General features: G+C 38.3%; 2 protein-coding genes across 2 annotated transcripts; both read left to right on the top strand.

The window, feature by feature from the left end:
• The first annotated feature begins 5,648 nt into the window (after nt 1–5,648).
• On the top strand, nt 5,649–15,324 carry LOC128235515 (mucin-19-like). Its single transcript, XM_052950324.1, has 4 exons — nt 5,649–5,655; nt 9,098–9,229; nt 11,147–11,995; nt 12,092–15,324. The coding sequence occupies exons 1-4, from the start codon at nt 5,649–5,651 to the stop codon at nt 15,322–15,324; spliced, it is 4,221 nt and encodes a 1,406-aa protein (XP_052806284.1).
• Nucleotides 15,325–21,189: 5,865 nt separating this feature from the next.
• Nucleotides 21,190–26,268, top strand: LOC128234918 (prefoldin subunit 2-like). The gene is made up of 3 exons (XM_052949538.1): nt 21,190–21,328; nt 24,539–24,662; nt 25,443–26,268. The coding sequence occupies exons 1-3, from the start codon at nt 21,210–21,212 to the stop codon at nt 25,614–25,616; spliced, it is 417 nt and encodes a 138-aa protein (XP_052805498.1). The 5' UTR covers nt 21,190–21,209; the 3' UTR covers nt 25,617–26,268.
• The last annotated feature ends 384 nt before the right edge of the window (nt 26,269–26,652 follow it).

Raw genomic sequence — 26,652 nt, 5'->3', positions numbered from 1 at the left:
CATATCTACATGTTCAAGTATTGTGTAAGAGTAGCATATCTACATCTTCAAGTATTGTGTAAGAGTAGCATTTCTACATCTTCAAGTATTGTGTAAGAGTAGCATATCTACATGTTCAAGTATTGTGTAAGAGTAGCATATCTACATCTTCAAGTATTATGTAAGAGTAGCATATCTACATGTTCAAGTATTGTGTAAGAGTAGCATATCTACATCTTCAAGTATTATGTAAGAGTAGCATATCTACATGTACTAGTGTTGTGTAAGAGTAGCATATCTACATGTACAAGTATTGTGTAAGTGTAGCACATGTACAAGTATTATATAAGAGTAGCATATCTACATGTTCAAGTATTATGTAAGAGTAGCATATCTACATGTACTAGTGTTGTGTAAGTGTAGCATATCTACATGTACAAGTATTGTGTAAGTGTAGCACATGTACAAGTATTATGTAAGAGTAGCATATCTACATGTTCAAGTAGTATGTAAGAGTAGCATATCTACATGTACTAGTATTATGGAAGACAAACCTGTCTTCATGTAGAAGTATTATGGAAGACTATCCTGTCTTCATGTACAAGTATTATGGAAGACTAACCTGTCTTCATGTACACGTATTATGGAAGACTAACCTGTCTTCATGTACAAGTATTGTGGAAGACTATCCTGTTTTCATATACAAGTATTGTGGAAGACTATCCTGTCTGCATGTACTAGTATTATGGAATACTAACCTGTCTTCATGTACTAGTATTATGGAAGACTATCCTGTCTTCATGTACAAGTATTATGGAAGACTATCCTGTCTTCATGTACAAGTATTATGGAAGACTATCCTGTCTTCATGTACAAGTATTATGGAAGACTAACCTGTCTTCATGTACTCGTATTATGGAAGACTAACCTGTCTTCATGTACTCGTATTATGTAAGAGTAGCATATCTACATGTACTTGTATTATGGAATACTATCCTGTCTTCATGTACAAGTATTATGGAAGACTAACCTGTCTTCATGTACAAGTATTATGGAAGACTAACCTGTCTTCATGTACAAGTATTATGGAAGACTAACCTGTCTTCATGTACAAGTATTATGGAAGACTAACCTGTCTTCATGTACAAGTATTATGGAAGACTAACCTGTCTTCATGTACAAGTATTATGGAAGACTAACCTGTCTTCATGTACTAGTATTATGGAAGACTAACCTGTCTTCATGTACAAGTATTATGGAAGACTAACCTGTCTTCATGTACTCGTATTATGGAAGACTAACCTGTCTTCATGTACTCGTATTATGGAAGACTAACCTGTCTTCATGTACTCGTATTATGGAAGACTAACCTGTCTTCATGTACTCGTATTATGGAAGACTAACCTGTCTTCATGTACAAGTATTATGGAAGACTAACCTGTCTTCATGTACAAGTATTATGGAAGACTAACCTGTCTTCATGTACTAGTATTATGGAAGACTAACCTGTCTTCATGTACAAGTATTATGGAAGACTAACCTGTCTTCATGTACAAGTATTATGGAAGACTAACCTGTCTACATGTACTAGTATTATGGAAGACTAACCTGTCTTCATGTACTAGTATTATGGTAGACTAACCTGTCTACATGTACCAGTATTATGTCTTTTCAAAGCTCCATCTTGTTATATGTACAGGAATTAGTGTATATCATATTGATGTTAAGCGTTATATAAAAAATCTAGCGCTTTTACAAAAAATTTAGCAAGTCACGTTAGTATAGAAGTCATGTAAGCAAGGACTTTGCGGTGTTCACTTTTAACTCTTCCGGGTACCATAAACATAATTGTTGCCTTATTATTCGGTTGAATAAATGCATAGACATGATAATTGCACAACTATTTATATAATTAGTCACGTTCTTTAGCGAAAAAATATTTTCATATTACTATATGTCACAGACACGACAAGTTGTTATCGATAAATCGTATGCATTTATCATAATTAAACTTGCCTATACGCCCAAAAGTTCGTCATTTCCATTCACTCTTTTGATCATTTTTTCCAATATTTGGATTTTTTCTTCCGTATTCAATGGCATGTATGCATTGAAAATCGAAGACCAACTCAATAGCCTCTATTGGTTTGATATAATATAGATAATTCAATACATTGAAACACAGTCAGTATCATTTTCAAGGTGCAGTTTTATGCATTGAAAAGAACAAGAACTGGCCCTAAGTGGCGAAGCGGAACCACTTATTATTATCCACAAGTGAGCTGATGTACTCTTTCGCATTTTATATCTTAAGTCATGATCCTAATATTAGAGGTAAATGAAATTGATATGATAGTATGTATTGTTTTATTCATTATTAATAAAGAATGCAGGTTCATGTTATCGTCATTGTTATGTTTAAAATATTAATGCATATACAATTATTTAAGAAAACAAAGTGCGCTGCTTTCAAAAAATATAGTGTCTATTAACGCCATTACATCATGTTAAACTCAGATATAAACATTGTTTTTTGATACAGTATACATGATGCTCATGGCTTGGTGACCTCTCCGAGTGCATTTACCTGTTTGGTTTATGCCCTGTTACATAATCTCTTAGTACGTAAACTTGTAAGGCGTGTCATAGGTCGTATCAGTTTCAAGACCAATATTAAAAGCATGTTTTTTCTTCCGTATGATATTTAAATATCCTTTATCTACATGTTTATTTTTGTAAAAAACGCTATCCAAATGTTAGAGGGTCATCATGCATCGGAATTTGAGTATCAATACTTATTACTGCCTTAAATCATTTAACTTAAAGCTGCACCCTCACAGATTGACCGTTTGACATTTTTTTGTCTTGGAATGAGCCAACTTTTGCGTAAATGTCTTAAAACCAATGATAAGATTGCTGACAAAAGATCAGTTCGCAGTTGTTCATATGTACGTTCGAAAATTGATGGGTTTTTTTTACAAAAACGATTTAAGAAAAAAATATATTTTCGGCAGTTTTCCAAACAATTGAGATCTGTTCTATTGCGAATTATCTTATATGACTGAATTGAAGGCATTGATACCAAAACCAACTGATGCTGAAACAAAAACAAATAAAAAAGATGCCAATCTGTGATAGTGCAGCTTTAAGCAAGTCAATTCCTTGAGCTTAAAGCTGCACTCTCACAGATTGATCGTGTTGACATTTTTTTTCTTCTTTTTTTGTCTTCGATAGAGCCAATTTATGCGAAAATCAGTCGCGTATTTTTCTATTTAAGATCAAAAATTGATGTTTTATGCATTTTTCTTAAACCATTAGTAACGCTTTAAGCCATAAACATTAGTTTTTGAACTGAAATTATAAAAATCTGCGATCAAATGTTTTGTCAGCAGTCATTTATCACTGGTTTACAGATATTCATGCAAACATTTGCTCATTCCAAGACAAAAATTAAAAAAAAGTTGTAAAAACGGTAAATCTGTAAGAATGCAGCTTTAACGATTAAGGCCGTGTTAAGGCGTGTTTTAACATGCGAGTAACATGAAGGTCAATACAACATTCTGTATTCCTCGCAGTCCCCAAAAGGTAGATTGAGAAAGACGAGAACTACAAAGAATAGAATAATAACAACGACGCCACCGGCCCTAGTGAGTTGTTCAATCTATAATGGTAGAAAAGCATGTATGCATAACGTCAGAACGCCTCGCCATAGCCTGATTCTAGCCTAGATTTATTGTTGGAGGAGCCACCAAAGCCCCATTACACGCTGGAGCCTTAATTTATTGTCGATGGTTTTGGAGGTGACGGCGCACGTCTTTTTATGTTAATGATTACATATGGTTGGAATATTTAACACAGTGGATGTATGGGGTTGCTCTCACATTTATCTTTCACTGTGGCTTTGTCCTTACAGGAGCAGTTCATTGTTAAGCGACATTGAATAGTAATGTCGAAAGTGAGGCCATAGCGACAACTGACTTTGACTATTGTAACTTGGTAAACTATTATAATAATTACGGAGCTAAGTAAAATACACCTCAGCGCAATATGTGAGTTTTGAGGAATTAAAGTGGCGGAGTGTGTTTATGCACCGTAACTACGCCCCCAAGGTCCGGGGAATAGCGGGGACTTTGACTTTCGGTCCAGCCAAGCCCGGGAAAAATTCCCACCCTGCGGAGACAAACTGCTGGTACAATCCCCGCCAAATGCCCCAGCACCCCAAGGACAATAGCTAATGCCCATCCCCTGCTATTTTTGGCGCGAAGACAAAACCACAGAATTCACCCGGCACTGCAGGGCCACATGGAAGGTAAAAACACGGCCCATTTCCCGGCTATCCCGGTATACCCCCGGACCTTGGGGGGCGTGGTTACATTTGACTGATGCATTATAGTGTGTCCTTAATGTGACAAGCACATCAGAATACAGTGTAACACCCCTTGTAGTTGCAGCCTCAGTACAGTTCTTTGTTATGCAGAGAATTAAACCATGTCATGAACATATGTGTCTGTAAGGAATTTCGTCATTGCTGACGCGTTCAGTTATTACGCTTATAATGCTTTTTAGTCGTAGTTCCAGTGTTTTATTATGCGTAGAAATCGATAAGGTCATCTTGAAACAAAAACGAAACATTAAAAAACCTTTTTTGTAAGATCATTCGTTGGCAGAAGGGCATTTTGTCACCTATTTCTCACACTGTTCTTACCTAGTTTGCATTTATTATTTCAATTTGAGAAACGCTTGTGTTTAAATCAAATCCGTTATTGTGTACTCGAATGAATTTAATAATAATAAACAATTTTCATGTTCATTGTACTGTTGTTGTACATGATGTAGGAAGCTGTCCTCGAACACGGGCAAGGTTAAAAAGCAATCGAAAAAACCCAAATCGTCTCGTCCAATGAAAGTTTCTAAAGATAACAAAACCTGTTGAAGAGAACTTGTTTTAGGCGTGGCTTTTTCGATTGGTTTGACCTATATTTTTTAGACCAATCAAATGCTGAAAAAAACACGACGTGATTCAATACACAGCAAATAAAAGTAATAGTTAGATGACATGAAGTGAATTCTTAATGATTAAGAATGAGCGGAGTGAGCGTAGCGAACGAGTCCTTCCATATCATTAAAAATTCACTTCATGTCATCTAACTGACTTAGAGTATAACCTCATTGGTTGATACATTTAAACACGCGCGGAAGTTGAAAATCTTAATGATTAAGTCTACTACTTAATGGTTGCCTTTTTGCAATTTCATTGGCTGAAAATGTAGGTTGTATTCTTACGTTTGAAGGTCAAAAGGAATACTTCCGCTTGTCTTTAAAAGTTTCCCGGAGAACGAAAAGCGGCCGTGTAATAACGATATTTTAAAACCGTATTTTATTGATTATTGCGTTTTACGTTATATTTTTTTTTTCAACAAACTTGGTGTCTATTAACCTTACTACATAATACAAAAAACTGCGTCCGACATGTTTATTGTATGTTACACATATATTCTATCCATCTGTGGTGTTTACATTTTATTTCTATAAAAAAAACACCGCGCACATTTTCCATCTTGTATACCATTAAGCTTGTTTTAAATTACAATCATGTTTCATAATAGGTAAAGTTTCTGTTTTAAGCTATTACAGCAACTTTATATATCAATAACAATACAGTATTCGTCATGAAGGGTTTGTACAACAAGTTGTCTGCTTGAACATTTTAAATTATAAACACAAAACACACACAGTGACTCGCACGACCACACGCACATACATACGTTAACAAGAGAAATACACTCGCGCGAATGTGCTCACACATAATAATTTGCAAAGACATATCATCTTTCTATTAGGTTATATTCAAGTAAAAACAGCATTTTGTTTTATAATTTCAGGATAAAAACTATCCAAAGAGTCTGCTTCCTATTACTTTTCTACGCCAAATACATAAATTCAACAAATCATACATACACTATAACTACGGTATCTGCCACTTCTGAAACCGGGACTACAACTGAAAATGCCAATACAACTGTTGTTAAAACTAACACTGAGGCTAACACAACTACTGCACCAGACAGAAGTACTGTTCCAGACACAACTACTGAAGCAGACACATCTACTGTTCCAGACACTACTACTGAAGCAGCCACAACTTCTGTTCCAGACACAACTTCTGAAGCAGCCACAACTACTGCAGCAGACACTACTACTGAAGCAGCCACAACTACTGCAGCAGACACTACTACTGAAGCAGCCACACTTACTGCAGCAGACACTACTACTGAAGCAGTCACAACTACTGTAGCAGACACTACTACTGAAGAAGCAACAACTACTGCAGCAGAAACGACTACTGAAGCAGCCACAACTACTGTTCCAGACACAACTACTGCAGCAGCAACAAGTACCGCAGCAGACACTACTACTGAAGCAGCAACAACTACTGCAGCAGACACTACTACTGAAGCAGCCACAACTACTGTTCCAGATACTACTACTGAAGCAGCCAAAACTACTATTCCAGACACAACTACTGAAGCAGCCACAACTACTGCAACAGACACTACTACTGAAGCAGCCACAACTACTGCAGCAGACACTACTACCGAAGCAGCCACAACTACTGTTCCAGATAAGACTACTAAAGCAGACACAACTACTGAAGTAGCCACAACTACTGTTCCAGACACAACTACTGAAGCAGCCACAACTACGGCTCCAGATACTACTACCGAAGCAGACACAACTACTGAAGCAGCCAAAACTACTGCAGCAGACACTACTACTGAAGCAGCAACAACTACTGCAGCAGACACTACTACTGAAGCAGCCACAAGTACTTTTCCAGATACTACTACTGAAACAGCCATAACTACTGCAACAGACACTACTACCGAAGCAGCAACAACTACTGTTCCAGATACTACTACTGAAGCAGCCACAACTACGGCTCCAGATACTACTACCGAAGCAGACACAACTACTGAAGCAGTCACAACTACTGCAGTAGACACTACTACTGAAGCAGCAACAACTACTGCAGCAGACACTACTACTGAAGCTTCCACAACTACTATTCCAGATAATTCTACTGAAGCAGCCACAACTACTATTCCAGATACTACTACTGCACCAGACACAACTACTGTTCCAGACACTACTACTGAAGCAGCCACAACTAGTGGACCAGACACAACTACTGCACAAGTAACTACAACTGAAGCAGCCACAACTACTGCAGCCACAACTACTGTTCCAGATACTACTTCTGCAGCAAACACTACTACTGAAGCAGCCACAACTACTGTTCCAGATACTACTACTGAAGCAGACACAACTACTGTTCCAGATACTACTACTGAAGCAGCAACAACTACCGCAGCAGAAACTACTACTGAAGCAGCCTCAACTACTGGTCCAGACACTACTACTGAAGCAGCCACAACTACTGTTCCCGATACTACTACTGCACCAGACACATCTACTGTTCCAGACATTACTACTGAAGCAGCCACAACTACTGCAGCCACAACTACTGTTCCAGATACTACTTCTGCAGCAAACACTACTACTGAAGCAGCCACAACTACTGTTCCAGATACTACTACTGAAGCAGACACAACTACTGTTCCAGATACTACTACTGAAGCAGTCACAACTACTGCAGCAGACACTAATACCGAAGAAGCCACAACTACTGTTCCAGATGCTACTACTGAAGCAGCCACAACTACTGCTCCAGATACTACTACCGAAGCAGACACAATTACTGAAGCAGCCACAACTACTGCAGCAGACACTACTGCTGAAGCAGCAACAACTACCGCAGCAGAAACTACTACTGAAGCAGCCTCAACTACTGGTCCAGACACTACTACTGAAGCAGCCACAACTACTGTTCCCGATATTACTACTGCACCAGACACATCTACTGTTCCAGACATTATTACTGAAGCAGCCACAACTACTGTTCCAGATACTACTACTGAAGCAGCCACAACTACTGCAGCAGACACTACTACCGAAGCAGCCACAACTACTGTTCCAGATACTACTACCGAAGCAGCCACAACTACTGCTACAGATACTACTTCCGAAGCAGACACAACTACTGAAGCAGCCACAACTACTGCAGCAGACACTACTACTGAAGCAGCCACAACTACTGCAGCAGACACAACTACTGAAGCAGATACTACTACTGAAGCAGCAACAATTACTGCAGCAGACACTACTACTAAAGTAGCCACAACTACAGCAGCAGACACTACTACTAAAGCAGCAACAACTACTGCAGCAGACACTACTACTGAAGCAGCCACAAGTACTGTTCCAGATACTACTACCGAAGCAGCCACAACTACTGTTCCAGATACTACTACTCAAGCAGCCACAACTACTGCTCCAGATACTACTACCGAAGCAGACACAACTACTGAAACAGCCAAAACTACTGTTCCAGATACTACTACTAAAGCAGACACAACTACTGAAGCAGCCACAACTACTGTTCCAGACACAACTAATGAAGCAGCCACATATACTGCAACAGACACTATTACTGAAGCAGCCACAACTACTGCAGCAGACACTACTACTGAAGCAGCATCAACTACTGCAGCAGACACTACTACTGAAGCAGCCACAACTACTGTTCCAGATACTACTACTGAAACAGCCACAACTACTGCAACAGACACTACTACCGAAGCAGCCACAACTACTGTTCCAGATACTACTACTGAAGCAGCCACAACTACGGCTCCAGATACTACTACCGAAGCAGACACAACTACTGAAGCAGCCACAACTACTGCAGCAGACACTACTACTGAAGCAGCAACAACTACTGCAAAAGACACTACTACTGAAGCAGCCACAACTACTGTTCCAGATACTACTACTGAAGCAGCCTCAACTACTGTTCCAGATACTACTACTGCACCAGACACAACTACTGTTCCAGACACTACTACTGAAGCAGCCACAACTAGTGGACAAAACCCAACTACTGCACAAGTAACTACAACTGAAGCAGCCACATCTACTGCAGCAGCCACCACTACTGCAGCAGATACTACTACTGAAGCAGCAACAATTACAGCATCAGCCACAACTATTGTTTCAGTCACAACTACTGAAGCAGCTACAGCTACTGCAGAAGACAAAACTACTGAAGCAGCAACAACTACTGCAGCAGCCACAACTACTGTTCCAGATACTACTTCTGAAGCAACCACAACTACTGTTCCAGATACTAGTACTAAAGCAACCACAACTACTGCAGCAGACACTGCTACTGTTCCAGATACTACTTCTGTTCCAGATACTACCACTGAAGCAGCCACAACTACTGTTCCAGATACTACTTCCGAAGTTGACACAACTACTGAAGCAGCCACAACTACTGCAGCAGACACTACTACTGAAGCAGCCACAACTACTGTTCCAGATACTACTACTGAAACAGTCACAACTACTGTTCCAGATACTACTACTGCAGCAGACACAACTACTGAAGCAGCCACAACTACTGCAGCAGACACTACTACTGAAGCAGCCACAATTACTATTCTAGATACTCCTACTGAAACAGCCACAACTACTGTTCCAGACACAACTACTGAAACAGCCACAACTACTGCAACAGACACTTCTACTGAAGCAGCCACAACTACTGCAGAAGACACTACTACTGAAGCAGCCACAACTACTGTATCAGACACTACTACTGAAACAGCCACAACTACTGTATCAGACACTACTACTGAAGAAGCCACAACTACTGCAGCAGAAACTTCTACTGAAGCAATCATAACTACTGCAGAAGACACTACTACTGAAGCAATCACAACTTATGTAACAGACACAACTACTGCACAGGTAACAGCTACTGAATCAGCCACAACTATTGCACCAGACACAACTACTGAAGCAGCCACTACTACTGAAGCTGTCACAACTACTGCACCAGATACTACTACTGAGGCTGTCACAACTACTGCACCAGACAATACTACTGAAGCAGTCACAACTTCTGCACCAGATACTACTACTGAAGACGTCACAACTACTGCATCAGACACTACTACTGAAGTAGTCACAAAAACTGCACCAGATACTTCTACTGAAGTAGTCACAACTACTGCATCAGACAATACTACTGAAGCACTCACAACTACTGCACCAGATACTACTACTGAAGTAGTCACAACTACTGTGCTAGAAACAACTACTGAAGCAGTCACAATTACTGCACCAGACAATACTACTGAAGCACTCACAACTACTGCACCAGATAGTTCTACTGAAGCAGCCACAACTACTGCACCAGACACTACTACTGAAGCAGCCACAACTACTGCAGCAGACACTATTACTAATGCAGTCACAACTACTGAAGCAGACACTACTTCTGCAGCAGTCACAACCACTGCACCAGACACAACTACTGAAGCATCCACAACTACTGCACCAGACACTACAACTGAAACAGTCACAACTACTGTACCAGACACTACTACTGAAGCAGTCACTACTACTGCACCAGACACTACTACTGAAGCAGTCACTACTACTGCACCAGACACTACTACTGAAGCAGTCACTACTACTGCACCAGACACTATAACTGAAGCAGTCACATCTACTGTACCAGACACTACTACTGAAGCAGTCACTACTGAGGCTGTCACAACTACTGCACCAGATACTACTTCTGAGGCTGTCACAACTACTGCACCAGACAATACTACTGAAGCACTCACAACCACTGCACCAGATACTACTACTGAAGCACTCACAACTACTGCACCAGAAACAACTGCTGACGCACTCACAACTACTGCACCAGATACTACTACTGAGGCTGTCACAACTATTGCACCAGACAATACTACTGAAGCACTCACAACTACTGCACCAAAAACAACTACTGAAGCACTCCAAACTAATGCACCAGATACTACTACTGAGGCTGTCACAACTACTGCACCAGACAATACTACTGAAGCAGTCACAACTACTGCACCAGAAACAACTACTGAAGCACTCACAACTACTGCACCAGATACTACTACTGAGGCTGTCACAACTACTGTACCAGACACAACTACTGAAGCAGCCACAACTACTGCACCAGACACAACTACTGAAGCACTCACAACTACTGCACCAGACAATACTACTGAAGCACTCACAACTACTGCATCAGATACTACTACTGAGGCTGTCACAACTACTGCACCAGATACTACTACTGAGGCTGTCACAACTACTGCACCAGACAATACTACTGAAGCACTCACAACTACTGCACCAGATACTACTACTGAAGCAGTCGCAACTACTGCACCAGATACTACTACTGAAGTAGTCACAACTACTGCACCAGACAATGCTACTGAGGCAGTCACAACCACTGTACCAGACACTACTACTGAAGCAGCCTCAACTACTGCACCAGACACAACTACTGAAGCAATCACAACTACTACACCAGACACAACTACTGAAGCAGTCACAACTACTGCACCAGACAATGCTACTGAGGCAGTCACAACAACTGCACCAGATACTACTTCTGAGGCTGTCACAACTACTGCACCAGACAATACTACTGAAGCACTCACAACTACTGCAACAGAAACAACTACTGACGCACTCACAACTACTGCACCAGATACTACTTCTGAGGCTGTCACAACTAATGCACCAGACAATACTACTGAAGCAATCACGACCACTGCACCAGATACTACTACAGAGGCTGTCACAAATACTACACCAGATACTACAACTGAGGCTGTCACAACTACTGCACCAGTCAATACTACTGAAGCACTCACAACTACTGCACCAGACACAACTACTGAAGCAGCCACAACTACTGCACCAGACACAACTACTGAAGCAGTCACAACTACTGCAACAGACAATACTACTGAAGCACTCACAACTACTGCATCAGATACTACTACTGAGGCTGTCACAACTACTGCACCAGATACTACTACTGAGGCTGTCAGAACTACTGCACCAGACAATACTACTGAAGCACTCACAACTACTGCACCAGATACTACTACTGAAGCAGTCGCAACTACTGCACCAGATACTACTACTGAAGTAGTCACAACTACTGCACCAGACAATGCTACTGAGGCAGTCACAACCACTGTACCAGACACTATTACTGAAGCAGCCTCAACTACTGCACCAGACACAACTACTGAAGCAATCACAACTACTACACCAGACACAACTACTGAAGCAGTCACAACTACTGCACCAGACAATGCTACTGAGGCAGTCACAACAACTGCACCAGATACTACTTCTGAGGCTGTCACAACTACTGCACCAGACAATACTACTGAAGCACTCACAACTACTGCAACAGAAACAACTACTGACGCACTCAAAACTACTGCACCAGATACTACTGAGGCTGTCACAACTAATGCACCAGACAATGCTACTGAAGCACTCACAACTACTGCAACAGAAACAACTACTGACGCACTCACAACTACTGCACCAGATACTACTGAGGCTGTCACAACTACTGCACCAGACACAACTACTGAAGCAATCACGACCACTGCACCAGATACTACTACAGAGGCTGTCAAAAATACTACACCAGATACCACAACTGAGGCTGTCACAACTACTGCACCAGTCAATACTACTGAAGCACTCACAACTACTGCACCATACACAACTACTGAAGCAGCCACAACTACTGCACCAGACACAACTACTGAAGCAGTCACAACTACTGCAACAGACAATACTACTGAAGCACTCACAACTACTGCATCAGATACTACTACTGAGGCTGTCACAACTACTGCACCAGATACTACTACTGAGGCTGTCACAACTACTGCACCAGACAATACTACTGAAGCACTCACAACTACTGCACCAGATACTACTACTGAAGCAGTCGCAACTACTGCACCAGATACTACTACTGAAGTAGTCACAAATACTGCACCAGACAATGCTACTGAGGCAGTCACAACCACTTTACCAGACACTACTACTGAAGCAGCCTCAACTACTGCACCAGACACAACTACTGAAGCAATCACAACTACTACACCAGACACAACTACTGAGGCAGTCACAACAACTGCACCAGATACTACTTCTGAGGCTGTCACAACTACTGCACCAGACAATACTACTGAAGCACTCACAACTACTGCAACAGAAACAACTACTGACGCACTCACAACTACTGCACCAGATACTACTGAGGCTGTCACAACTACTGCACCAGACAATACTACTGAAGCAATCACGACCACTGCACCAGATACTACTACAGAGGCTGTCACAAATACTACACCAGATACCACAACTGAGGCTGTCACAACTACTGCACCAGTCAATACTACTGAAGCACTCACAACTACTGCACCATACACAACTACTGAAGCAGCCACAACTACTGCACCAGACACAACTACTGAAGCAGTCACAACTACTGCAACAGACAATACTACTGAAGCACTCACAACTACTGCATCAGATACTACTACTGAGGCTGTCACAACTACTGCACCAGATACTACTACTGAGGCTGTCACAACTACTGCACCAGACAATACTACTGAAGCACTCACAACTACTGCACCAGATACTACTACTGAAGCAGTCGCAACTACTGCACCAGATACTACTACTGAAGTAGTCACAACTACTGCACCAGACAATGCTACTGAGGCAGTCACAACCACTGTACCAGACACTACTACTGAAGCAGCCTCAACTACTGCACCAGACACAACTACTGAAACAATCACAACTACTACACCAGACACAACTACTGAAGCAGTCACAACTACTGCACCAGACAATGCTACTGAGGCAGTCACAACAACTGCACCAGATACTACTTCTGAGGCTGTCACAACTACTGCACCAGACAATACTACTGAAGCACTCACAACTACTGCAACAGAAACAACTACTGACGCACTCACAACTACTGCACCAGATACTACTTCTGAGGCTGTCACAACTACTGCACCAGACAATACTACTGAAGCAATCACGACCACTGCACCAGATACTACTACAGAGGCTGTCACAAATACTACACCAGATACTACAACTGAGGCTGTCACAACTACTGCACCAGTCAATACTACTGAAGCACTCACAACTACTGCACCAGACACAACTACTGAAGCAGCCATAACTACTGCACCAGACACAACTACTGAAGCAGTCACAACTACTGCAACAGACAATACTACTGAAGCACTCACAACTACTGCATCAGATACTACTACTGAGGCTGTCACAACTACTGCACCAGATACTACTACTGAGGCTGTCACAACTACTGCACCAGACAATACTACTGAAGCACTCACAACTACTTCACCAGATACTACTACTGAAGCAGTCACAACTACTGCACCAGATACTACTACTGAAGTAGTCACAAAAACTGTACTAGAAACAACTACTGAAGCAGTCACAACTACTGCATCAGACAATACTACTGAAACACTCACAACTACTGCACCAGATACTACTACTGAAGTAGTCACAACTACTACACCAGACACTACTACTGAGGCTGTCACAACTACTGCACCAGATTCTACTTCTGAGGCTGTCACAACTACTGCACCAGACAATACTACTGAAGCACTCACAACTACTGCACCAGATACTACAACTGAGGTTGTCACAACTACTGCACCAGACAATACTACTGAAGCACTCACAACTACTTCACCAGATACTACTACTGAGGCTGTCACAACTACTGCACCAGATACTACTACTGAAGCAGTCGCAACTACTGCACCAGATACTACTACTGAAGTAGTCACAACTACTGCACCAGACAATGCTACTGAGGCAGTCACAACCACTGTACCAGACACTACTACTGAAGCAGCCTCAACTACTGCACCAGACACAACTACTGAAGCAATCACAACTACTACACCAGACACAACTACTGAAGCAGTCACAACTACTGCACCAGACAATGCTACTGAGGCAGTCACAACAACTGCACCAGATACTACTTCTGAGGCTGTCACAACTACTGCACCAGACAATACTACTGAAGCACTCACAACTACTGCAACAGAAACAACTACTGACGCACTCACAACTACTGCACCAGATACTACTTCTGAGGCTGTCACAACTACTGCACCAGACAATACTACTGAAGCACTCACAACCACTGCACCAGGATACTACTACAGAGGCTGTCACAATACTACACCAGATACTACAACTGAGGCTGTCACAACTACTGCACCAGTCATACTACTGAAGCATCACAACTACTGCACCATACACAACTACTGAAGCAGCCACAACTACTGCACCAGACACAACTACTGAAGCAGTCACAACTACTGCAACAGACAATACTACTGAAGCACTCACAACTACTGCACCAGATACTACTACTGAAGCAGTCACAACTACGCACCAGATACTACTACTGAGGCTGTCACAACTACTGCACCAGACAATACTACTGAAGCACTCACAACTACTGCACCAGATACTACTACTGAAGCAGTCGCAACTACTGCACCAGATACTACTACTGAGTAGTCACAACTACTGCACCAGGACAATGCTACTGAGGCAGTCACAACCACTGTACCAGACACTACTACTGAAGCAGCCTCAACTACTGCACCAGACACAACTACTGAAGCAATCACAACTACTACACCAGACACAACTACTGATTCCGTAACATATTAGTAATCTATACTTATATGTGTAACACATTAGAAAATGTGGCATTTTTGTAGCATTCAAACTTTCAAGTGTTGTAATTCAATGAATTGTTTATGCACATACACATGTAGGCTTATTTATACATCATAGTTTGTCATCACCCTTTGGCATGCTAAGTCAGACTTGGAGTCAATACCCTATCATATTCAAATTATAATAGATTTTGAGAATCATTTTTGCAAATTATTTTGCGGATTGTTACAAAATTTTATTATTATATTATGCTGATGAATTTTAGCTTGAAAAATGTATAGGGATTTTGTGATAGCTTAGGTGTTGACGTTGGCCTGGCATTTTTTTTAAACCTTGTTCATATCTCAAAACCTGTCCAAGACATTAAAATGGAATTTACTAAAAATGTTGGCAAATACCATACTCACATGTATAGCAAAGCCCAAATCTCTGCCTTAATACTTTTTGAGTTTTACTCCTTTATGACTGTAAAGAGTCTAAGAGAGACAAGCGTTGACATTTGAAAGATCCACATGCGATGTTCTTGTTTAGGATTTTGATGCTGTTGCTTTGATCTCTTACTATTTATATACATATCTTTATGCGTGCTGTATTGGTGTTAGTTTCTTGGTTTTATAACTCTTTGTTGCATTAGACTGTATCGCTTTTTACATCTTTTATGTCAGACATTTGTAGTGATTTAAGTATCTTATAGTTTGGATTGTAGTTAATCTAATCCCTATTAGTAAACATGCTTCATGTTGCAACACTTGTGTGTTCATGTTCATATAGCAATGCTTCATGTTGCAACACTTGTGTGTTCATGTTCATATAGCATTGGTTATACAATGAAAACTACAGGGTCTAGCCAAGTAGTCAACTATTTAAGCAAACACCCTGTTTAGAAGCACAAGTATGGACACAAAAACCATTAAACAAGAAACATCAAACGTACAATCAACACAGGCAGACCACACATGCATAAATATGCTGGCTTACTATTTCTTTATGCCAGCCTTGTCTCAGGTCTTGGTACTACTAATAGGGTTTAAGCTAAAGAGTTGGGTGCTGCACCCTGTCCTTTTTTGAGAGCACCCTTCTGCCCTCATGAAGATCAGCATTGAACTTAAAGAACTTTTTGAACTTTAAAGAATGTCAATTATTTCTTTTGTTTTCATTAAAATGTAAAATTATAAATACATACAATCATGACATATTTGGCAGTTGAAACCTATTATTAATTCAATACAACACAATCTCTACCGTTTTCTACATTAACACCTTGCTTGTCTCCTTGGTGAAGTTGCTTTTGGTTTTGATTTAGATAAATACTTTGTTAAATGCTATGTTAAAACTTATGATTATGGTTTGCTCAAATTTTACTTGACTAATGTATTATATGTTTTTAATAGTTTAGTGCTCATAATTTTGTTATTGTACTGTTTATTTCATTTAAGTTGGTGCTATATTTATAATTCATATGTTTTATTTAAGTTTGTATTTTTATTTATTTATTTATTGATTGTGTAAACCTTGTACATGTAGAAACTCTTCTTGCAAACTACTTGAACGGTCACTTGTAGCCATTCGTGATTAAATATTGCAGTTTCATTTAAAATCCTTTTGCTAAATAACTTCTATCTGTGTATTACCGAATACTCGCAAAAAACACATTTTCCTCGTGATTTCGTGTTAAATCTTTATTTTCGTCAGTTTTTACAAGCCTAAGCACACCAGCCCTTATATGACATGGGGTCACGTTCGAGTATAGTTTCTCCACATATACCAGCTACTTCATATGTAGAAATGTACTTAGATGGTTTTTACAATTTCACCAGTATATTTTGGTGTTGCTTGCTTATTGATGAATACAATGAAAAGTACAACTTATCGTTTCTTTTTTGTATCCCGGTTTATGATAAAAAAAAGAAGTTTTATTTATACTAGAGTATAAATACAGAAATTGGCACCTAACCTGATAATTGACATATACAATGTCATGAAAATAATGAAAGACTACAGAATGAGAATCGTATGAAAGCTGTAGCATGAATACAAACATTTATCAGTTTATGAATATTATTTTGGGCCATTTTAAATGTATAGAGATGAATGTAAAATATATAAACGTACATACTAATGGTGTAGTGAAATGGTGACTACAAAGACCACGTCTTGCATCTAAACACTCGTATGTCTACTCATGGCAAAATGGTTTACACAGCAAGATGTTGAGGTTACCTAAAAGTGGCGGATCCGCGGTCTAGTGGAAACATACTTGACTGTCAATTCAGTGGTCGCAGGGTCGATTCCCCGCCGCACCACTAAAAAAGCATCGTCTTCCGGGAGGGATGTTATTTATAAATATGCTCCGCCATAAATGTATATATAAGCCATTGTATCATATTAATTTGATCAAGGGTCATATTGGCCTATTTCAAATATGTAGTGTGTTGTATATTGCTTTTGAATAAACTTTCTTCTTCTTCTCTATGGGGGTCCCGTGTGACAGTGCTATACACTTGTGCACGTTAAAGAACCAGGGAAGCGCTAACCAGGGATATAAACACCTTTATTTCCAACAAGAGGTTATAAAGTGCAGTATGTGGACTTTTTGTTAATGTATATGACGGATGACGGGGTTTGGGTCGTTTGACGTTTTGTAAAACTAAATCATTGGTAATAAAATATTTATTTCTCTATCAAATGTTATAAAAATGGGCCGGTGTCGTGTTTGACACTTGATAGGAAATAAAACTTTATTTTGTAATAATCACATTCCTGTTAAAAGTACCAGATTAAATTCTCTGTTGTCACCCTCCATTTCATATGAAATACCACAATCATTTAAATAAAAGAAAAACAAAACAGATGGAGTGGCCGTGCTGCTTTCATTACCTTCGATTTTACTTTAATTTCACGAACAATAACTTGCCGCTGGTGAATGTCACTCTTCATCCCTGCTTGACGCACAACACAACGACAGTGCTTGGTTACTTTGAGGTCTGCGTCTTCCGGTACATGAGCTGTGCTTTCCTTCAGTTGTCAGTTTATGGACATTTACATAGACCTAAGGATGCCAATACCCTATGATGAATGGAGATTTGTTGTGTGTAGATCTATAATTTTATATACTTGGTCTAATTGAAGGCGGAATGACAAGCTCGCTATTTTGACAACATCTGGTAAAATATGTTTGAACACTACCCAGAACCTGGTTCAAACTGACAACAACACATATCTACGCACTCAACTCATGCACCGGAAGACGCACACACTCACCCTTGGGAGTTGGGGGTTTGCGTTTCGCAGGGGCGTTTCGACATTAGCAATGTTAGCACGTTAATCTAAAAAAAACAACTGTATTTGGAACTTTACTTACGAATCTAACATAAAACCAAATCATTTTTCACAACTAAATACTTTAAAATGACTGCAGAAAAGATGAATTTAGATTAACCGTCGTTTTCGTTTGCATGCTTTCTCAAGTTGGTACACACATACACATGCATTTTTGTAACTAGTGATGTGGCGGGGTTTGATAAGGCCAACGGGGATAAGTAGAAGCTCGAAAATAACGTCCGTCTGCTACCTATGAGAGGTCTAGCATTTAAATATTCGTTAGGAAACTCGACGTACAATATTTTGACTTTACTGCTATTTTTTTTGAAAACCACGCACAAGAAGAAATATTAAACAGGAAGTCAGGGGCGGACCTCCAATATCACAAAATATCTTTATAATAATCTTAACCCATTTTAAAACATAGAATCAAAAGTTGCCTGACACCCGGATACACTTATGCACTGATTATTTAAATAGTTTGTAAATAGTATATCTAGAACTATCGGTTAGTCCATTTTTTTTATTGAAAACAACCGAAAAATAAGTTATTTACGACATTTCTTGGTTTAAAAGAACAGCTGTTCAAGTGATACGTCTTCATACACATTGGTATAAAAATGAAATACATATTGTTTGTCTTTATCAAGTACCAACATATATAAGATTATATATGTATATATATATATAATACTTGCCACAGACTGTGTTGTTGATGTATGTGTACCTCTCGTTGTCATACCCTCCAACATTGGCGTATTATTAGCATTATTAGCAAGGGTTCAAATTGGATGTGCTGCTCAAAGCCTTTTTTCCATATCGCGGCATGGTAATAAATAATCAGGGCTTCGTCGACGTCGCCATTAATGACACAACCGTTCCCCTTTTTGGTAACAATCGTCAGCTGTTTTGTTCTCATAATATCGTCAAATTTTAACCCCGACAGTTACTGTAGCCTTTTTGGGACCGAATGTTGGCAGATTCTCGTACCCCGTTATTGTATTATTTTCTCTGTGCTTGGTGCCCAAAGTACGGTCGCTTAATGTATCCCGGAAATGATCGTTTTCCCACAACCCCTCAAATGAGGAGATGATAAGTATCTTCCTTGGCCGAGAGTGTTAGATAGGTTCATTCCGACCCGAGCACAGGTTTTTTTGCGGAAACGAGGTTTACCAAGTTTCCGCAAAACACCCTGCGCGAGGGTCGGGATCGATGAACCTATCTTACACGAGCAGCTATGGTAGATGCTTTTTCTCCCACCTCTATCAAACAAAATTAAGAAAACTGTATTTTTTGCTGGAACTCTTTTGTGCTTAGTGAAAATATTTGCGTATGGATATGCGATAATTCGTGGTTGTCATGGATATGCGCGCAGTGATTCAGACAATGTGAATAGTCAAATCGGTCTTTAAATAGTTCTAAGGAGAGTGAAGCATTATTTATTGAAAGGTGCGTGAAAACTGTTTTATGGTGACATTTAATGCGAGAAATAATAAATTAGCGTTCTAAATATTGTCACAAGACAAGATTTCCATGATGTTACAGACGACAGTCATCAACAAGGGAGGTAATAACAATGTGGTGACCTTTAAAAAGGAGTTCCATACGGGCATTTTATCTTCGCCCGTGGGCAAGATAAGAATTTCTAGCATTGTTAAAATATTGGATCTACTTATCTGAGGTGGAGAAAACATCAGTGTAGAAGTGTCAAACACTGCCTCAAAACAGCCTGTCATTGAGCTGAGCTGCTCTGTTAAGATTTGTCAAGTTAGGAACGGATAGCATCATTTTTAAAATGACTATTCAAAAAGATTTTCAACACTAAACATAGAAACTACGACAAAAAGCCAGTAGGAGAGCATATTGGTCAAAATTGTGGTTTTATTCGGTAAGAAAGGGAGAACTATCATCGACGCTTTATTATTTATAAAGATCTTTTATGTACTAGTGCTCTTTTTAGTTTGAAGTCGTGAATAATTTGATGAAAAGTATATGTTTAATCGTCAGCCGGGTAAGGCATCGATTAATATTGCACGCGGACGTACGTGCATGTACGCCCATAGAAGAGTCGATTTCTCTAGACTGGATTATAGCATACTGTTGACTGCTACCTTCAGAAAAATAACTCATAATCTGCTTCAAACATGGCGTCCAAGAAACCACCACAAGAGCAAGTCATTGCTGGTTTTCAAGATTTAAGAGTGCAGCAAAGAAATATAGCAAATAAAGTAGCGGAAGTTGAAATGGACATGAAAGAGCATGAGTGAGTACATTTTGTTTTTATTTAACTATCTCTATTCGCTTCAAAAATTAGGGCAAAATAAATATACTTGCACCATTTTCGGATATTTCGGATAAACATGCTGAAACAATGAAACAAACACACGTTGTTTTTTTTAAATATCTTACCTTAGTATTGCTCTGCAACATGTATTTGGTTGTTTTCAGACTTTATAATGAAAAGCTGCTTTAAAACGTTCTTATTATAAATATCAACATTATGTGGTGCTCAATTTTTCCCATAATGGGTCAATTTCACCCAGTTACCATTTCAGTATTGATCATTTTGGCCTGGTTATAATTTTGTCATGGGATTATGACCTGTACCCATGCCAGTGGAATTGGGAATTGCTGCATCATTTGGCTACCAGACAAATCGGCCCCTTACCAAATTGGCCCCTAGTGAAATCGGTTACCTTTTCGGCCCTATACCAAATCGGCCCATCCTGTAGACGTTTCTGCCCCTGATTACATAGACGTTTCTGCCCTTATTTTTTTATTTCTAAAAAGCTGCACACAGATATACCATTTTTACAACTTTTTTTATTTTTTGTCTTGGAAAGAGGAAATTTTGGTGTAAATATCTGCAAACCGATGATATAAGATTGTTGACAAAAAATCAGATCATTGATTTTCATATTTCTGTTCGAAAATTAATATTTTATGGCTTAAACCCTTTCTAACGGTTTAAGAAAAATGCATAAAACATCAATTTTTGAACTTAAATATAAAAATCTGTGATCTGATTTTTTATCAGCAATCTTTATAACTGGTTTCCATGGATTTTCGCAAAAATTGGCTAGTTCCAAGACAAAAAATAAAAAAGTTGTCAAAACGTTCAATCTGTAAGAGTGCAGCTTTAATATAAGAATTTTTTTTATAAAATTTCTATTATTCCCATTAAGCTATATATATATGCATAAAAAAATGATAAAACATAGATTTAAAAGAAAATATCTTTATACTTGAACACAAATATACATCGGATGATCTGAACAAAGACATTTATTCATGAGATTTATTTTTATAAGAAATAATAAATCAAGTTAAAAAAAATAAATCTTTAAACTCGAAAAAAAATCTTGAAATAATCTTTAAAAAATATACATAAGCATGCTGCTAATATTTACAAGAGGTATAATGATTTGTGTTTAATATCAAGTCCACTGTCTAAAACTGTATCAAGCACCTATTATCAATCTTATCAATGTATTTCATAAACATTTGTCTATTTGTGCATTAATAGATCTCATTTACAACTTATTTTGAAATAGAATTTGACAAATTATATTCTTTCTTTTAATTCAAAATAAAAAATAGAATAAAATAAGTCTTTATTGATCAATTAATATTTCACAGTCACAAAATACATTCTTACATTTTTTTAACATTTTATATTAAAAATAAGGGTTTAAATTTAGACTTTAATGATTTTTTTATCAATGTATTTCATAAATATTTGTCTATTTGTGCATTTAAAGATCTCATTTACAACTTCTTTTGAAATAAAATTTGACAAATGATATTTTTTCTTTATATTCAAAATAAAAAATAAAATAAAATTAAGCGGCCGAAATGTCTCTGTTGAAAATCAGTAAGGGGCTGAAACGTCTCGAGTCAATAAAATTAAGGGGACGAAATGGCAGGGCCAAAACGTCTTAGGGGCCGAGTTGGTAGTAGGCCGATTTGGTAAGGGGTCGATTTGTATCGCTCCCCATCATTTATAGCAAATTTGGGAATTTCTTCGGATATACATGTAATATTAATAATACCACAATGAATAATACTAAAAATCTGTTCAACATATTAATATTTTTTCGCCACTGAGAACATGATCTGATACTGACTATAAAATTGCCTATGAAAGCCCATGTATTAAAATATTGATGGTATGATTTACTTGGAACTGAAGAGAGGTTTTATGATGTCAATTTTCAAGACAATCACTTGAGCTATACACTTAATTGTTATTCTTTCCTCTTCATTGTTATTCTATTACATGATTGTTAAATGTAGATGGTGATTGAAACATTAAATGGTCTCTACAACAATCTCTACAAAAATTGGCTCGTTCCAAGACAAAAAATAAAAAAAGTTGTCAAAACGTTCAATCTGTGAGAGTGCAGCTTTAATATAAGAATTTTTTTTATAAAATTTCAATTATTTCCATTAAGCTATATATATGCATAAAAAAATGATAAAAAATAGATTTAAAAGAAAATATCTTTATACTTGAACACAAATATACATCGGATGATCTGAACAAAGACATTTATTCATGAGATTTATTTTTATAAGAAATAATAAATCAAGTTAAAAAAAATAAATCTTTAAACTCGAAAAAAAATCTTGAAATAATCTTTAAAAAATATACATTAAATGTAGATGGTGATTGAAACATTAAATGGTCTCTACAACAATCATGTCATATTTCTAGAGACCTTCCCAGTGGGATTGCCATTAGCTCTGTAGATGTTTTATGCATTTAAAAATGTGTCAACATTTAATAAATGCCATATATCTAGAATGCTTGCAAGGGTATTTTGCTCTCAACTAGGGAGATCATATATATCTTCAATATTTGCTCTGGCACTGGGATTTCTATTGTGTGTTCTACTTTTAAAGGATTTTATTTAAACTAGTATCTATTTTTAACTGAAAGGGACTGTATCGAGTACAGAGATTAAATCATGTGGAAAAATGTCTTTTATCAAGAAGTCTAGTCTACAGTTTTTATCAAACTCACCGACAGAAATATCCAAAGGGATATTCATCTGCATGGGGACTGGGGAATGGATTAAATAGTCCTCATGTTTTCCCCAGAGCTGAGGGATTTGGCACTATTATGCTAAGAAAGTCTTTTTACTTGATTCATACACCTAAACATTTTTTTCCACACATATGACAACATTGACAACATAAATAAAAGCTATCAAACAGACTTTGAGTTTAAGTTATTGAAAAGTTATGCGAAAAGAAATGTGGGCCGAAAAGGACAAAGCCAAAATAGTAACTACCGGGTTGGCCAAATTGACCTGCTAAAACATATTCTTCTTGTCCAAAGGTGAAAATATAATTCCAAATTTTATGTTTTAAATATTTTACAAAGATTGTTATATTTGTTTCAGATAGCTTGATTATATGTCTGATAGAAACCCCCCGAATTATTAATAGTTTTTATTCTGTGTTTCAGACTGGTAATAGAAACTTTAAAAGAAGTAGATGAGAGTAGGAAGTGCTTCAGGCTGGTTGGCGGAGTGTTGGTGGAGCGCACTGTGAAAGACGTGCTTCCAGCTTTAGTGAATAACAAAGAACAGGTCAGTTTAATCTGTTTACTGTCACATGATGAAGACACTTCCTTTGTTATGTCATAATAATGTAAAGATCATGTTACAATTTTTAACAAATACCCACCCACCCAACAAATTCAACATTCTAACCAGCATCTCTCATGAATCAACTCCAAAAAAGTCTGAAATCAACCATCTCTCTGATTTGAGTGATTTTGTATACTTTGTTAAATCTTTTAAATTCTCTTTATGAATAGATGAAACCATCATTTTATTGGTGTAGTAATCAGCAAAAGTGAGTCCTTAAAAGAAACTAAACTAAATTTTCACCCACATCAAGTATAATGACGAATAAGCAAAGCCATTTTAAGTTCATTAGAACAATGTTCTTATGCACCAGTTATTTGTAACCACGCCCCCCCCCCCCAACTGCTGGTATATTCCCGTCAAATGCCCCTGCACCCCAGGGACCCTAGGTAAGGCCCATTCCCCGCTACTTTTGGCCCAAAGCCAAACCCACTGCATTCACCGGGCACTGCGGGGCAACCTGGAAGGTAAAAACACGGCCCATTTTCCCGGCTATCCCGGTATACCCCCGGACCCCGGGTGGGCCGTGGTTACAATAGACTGGTGCATTATTTTGATAGTTTTTTTTAATTCCTTCATTATCTTGGATAAATCACCTTTTTCTTGATTACAATAAACATGATGGCTTCTGTCAGACCCGTTCTCGATAAAGACGCAACACTATTGTGTTATCAATATGTTTCATTAAGATACCTCTATATTGAAATGATTGTGTTTCAGATGGAGAAAATGGTAGACTCAATGAAGGGCTCTCTAGTTACTAAAGGAGAAGAAATCAACAAATACAGAGAAACTCATAACTTGAAAATAAAGGGGGAAGATTCCAAAGAGCCGGAGAAAAAGGAGAAGGATGCCTCAAAAGCTGGAGGTGTTCTTGTGGCGAAGGACAGTTGATTTTCTTAGATTATGTTTTGGACTTTGAACCATAATTTACATGCATTTTTCATAGCTTACTCCTTCACAATTTTATATATCGAGCCTTTGAACTATATGTTTTTTGAATTCCATTGCATATTCAATAAATAAACTTAATTGATGTTTTAATCTACACTAGTGAAACAATGATTACTTAATTTATAACATTTTCAAAGTAGCAGAGCCAAAAGAGAGCTGAAACAACCATCATTTGAAAATTTGAGTTTTAGTTTTCTTGTGGCTACACAGACTTGTAGTACACCTGTGGCTTTAAAATTACGTAGAAAAGCTGACATATTAAAGTTTACTTATTTAGTTTTTTTTTAAACAATGTTGTAGTGAATGCTCATATTATTTATGGAGATAATAGAAAACTTTACTGTGCCCTCAAAACGTGTGCTTTACTATTACATTTTGATAGTCTACTGGATCAAAGTACTTGTATACAACACCAGCTTTCCATCAAGACAACAGGTTAAAAAGGGCTCATTTCGATAAGTAGACTTTCTTTATACTTCAAAGGTTGCCTGGTAATAAACAACAAAGCACTTTAGATTGCACTTTTAGAATACATCTTTAATGCTGATTGAATATTAAATGCTGAATTACACAAATAAACGTTTTTATAATATCTGTTGTCATTATACATCAGTGTGTGTATACCACGTGATAAATTGCGTCATTAATGCTACATCGGAAGGCAACAATTTGCTTCGAATGAAGACTTAATTCAAAGATAACTACACGTTTTTTCACCATTTTAAATGAAACATATCGCAGTCTACGCCGCTTACGGAGCCCCACCTTCGGTCTTTTACGAAAGATTGAGAGTTTAGTTTCTTTAAACACTTCGACAAACCTTTTCACAATACGGCCGTCTGATGGAGCACTGTCAAAACATTATTTTGGAAACGGGTTTGTCGAAGTGTTTGATGAAACTAATCATCTTATCAAACTCCGGTAATACAACAAAGGCGGGGCTCTTTAAGTGGCATGGACTGCCCTTTGTTTCATT

This window comes from Mya arenaria, chromosome 5 (assembly GCF_026914265.1).
Source record: "Mya arenaria isolate MELC-2E11 chromosome 5, ASM2691426v1".
NCBI lineage: Eukaryota > Metazoa > Mollusca > Bivalvia > Myida > Myidae > Mya > Mya arenaria.
Note: the sequence above shows the minus strand (reverse complement) of the source record. Positions and strands in the feature narration are given on the sequence as shown.

Excerpts from the sequence above, each read along its gene's own strand:
- LOC128235515 (XM_052950324.1), top strand. Across the intron at positions 9,230-11,146 it reads AACTACTGTTCCAGATACTA|ACAATACTACTGAAGCACTC; the intron begins GTACTAAAGCAA and ends CTACTGCACCAG. Across the intron at positions 11,996-12,091 it reads TACTACTACTGAGGCTGTCA|CTGAAGTAGTCACAACTACT; the intron begins GAACTACTGCAC and ends CAGATACTACTA.
- LOC128234918 (XM_052949538.1), top strand. The coding sequence starts at position 21,210 with ATGGCGTCCAAGAAACCACCACAAGAGCAAGTCATTGCTGGTTTTCAA. Across the intron at positions 21,329-24,538 it reads ATGGACATGAAAGAGCATGA|ACTGGTAATAGAAACTTTAA; the intron begins GTGAGTACATTT and ends TCTGTGTTTCAG. Across the intron at positions 24,663-25,442 it reads TAGTGAATAACAAAGAACAG|ATGGAGAAAATGGTAGACTC; the intron begins GTCAGTTTAATC and ends ATTGTGTTTCAG.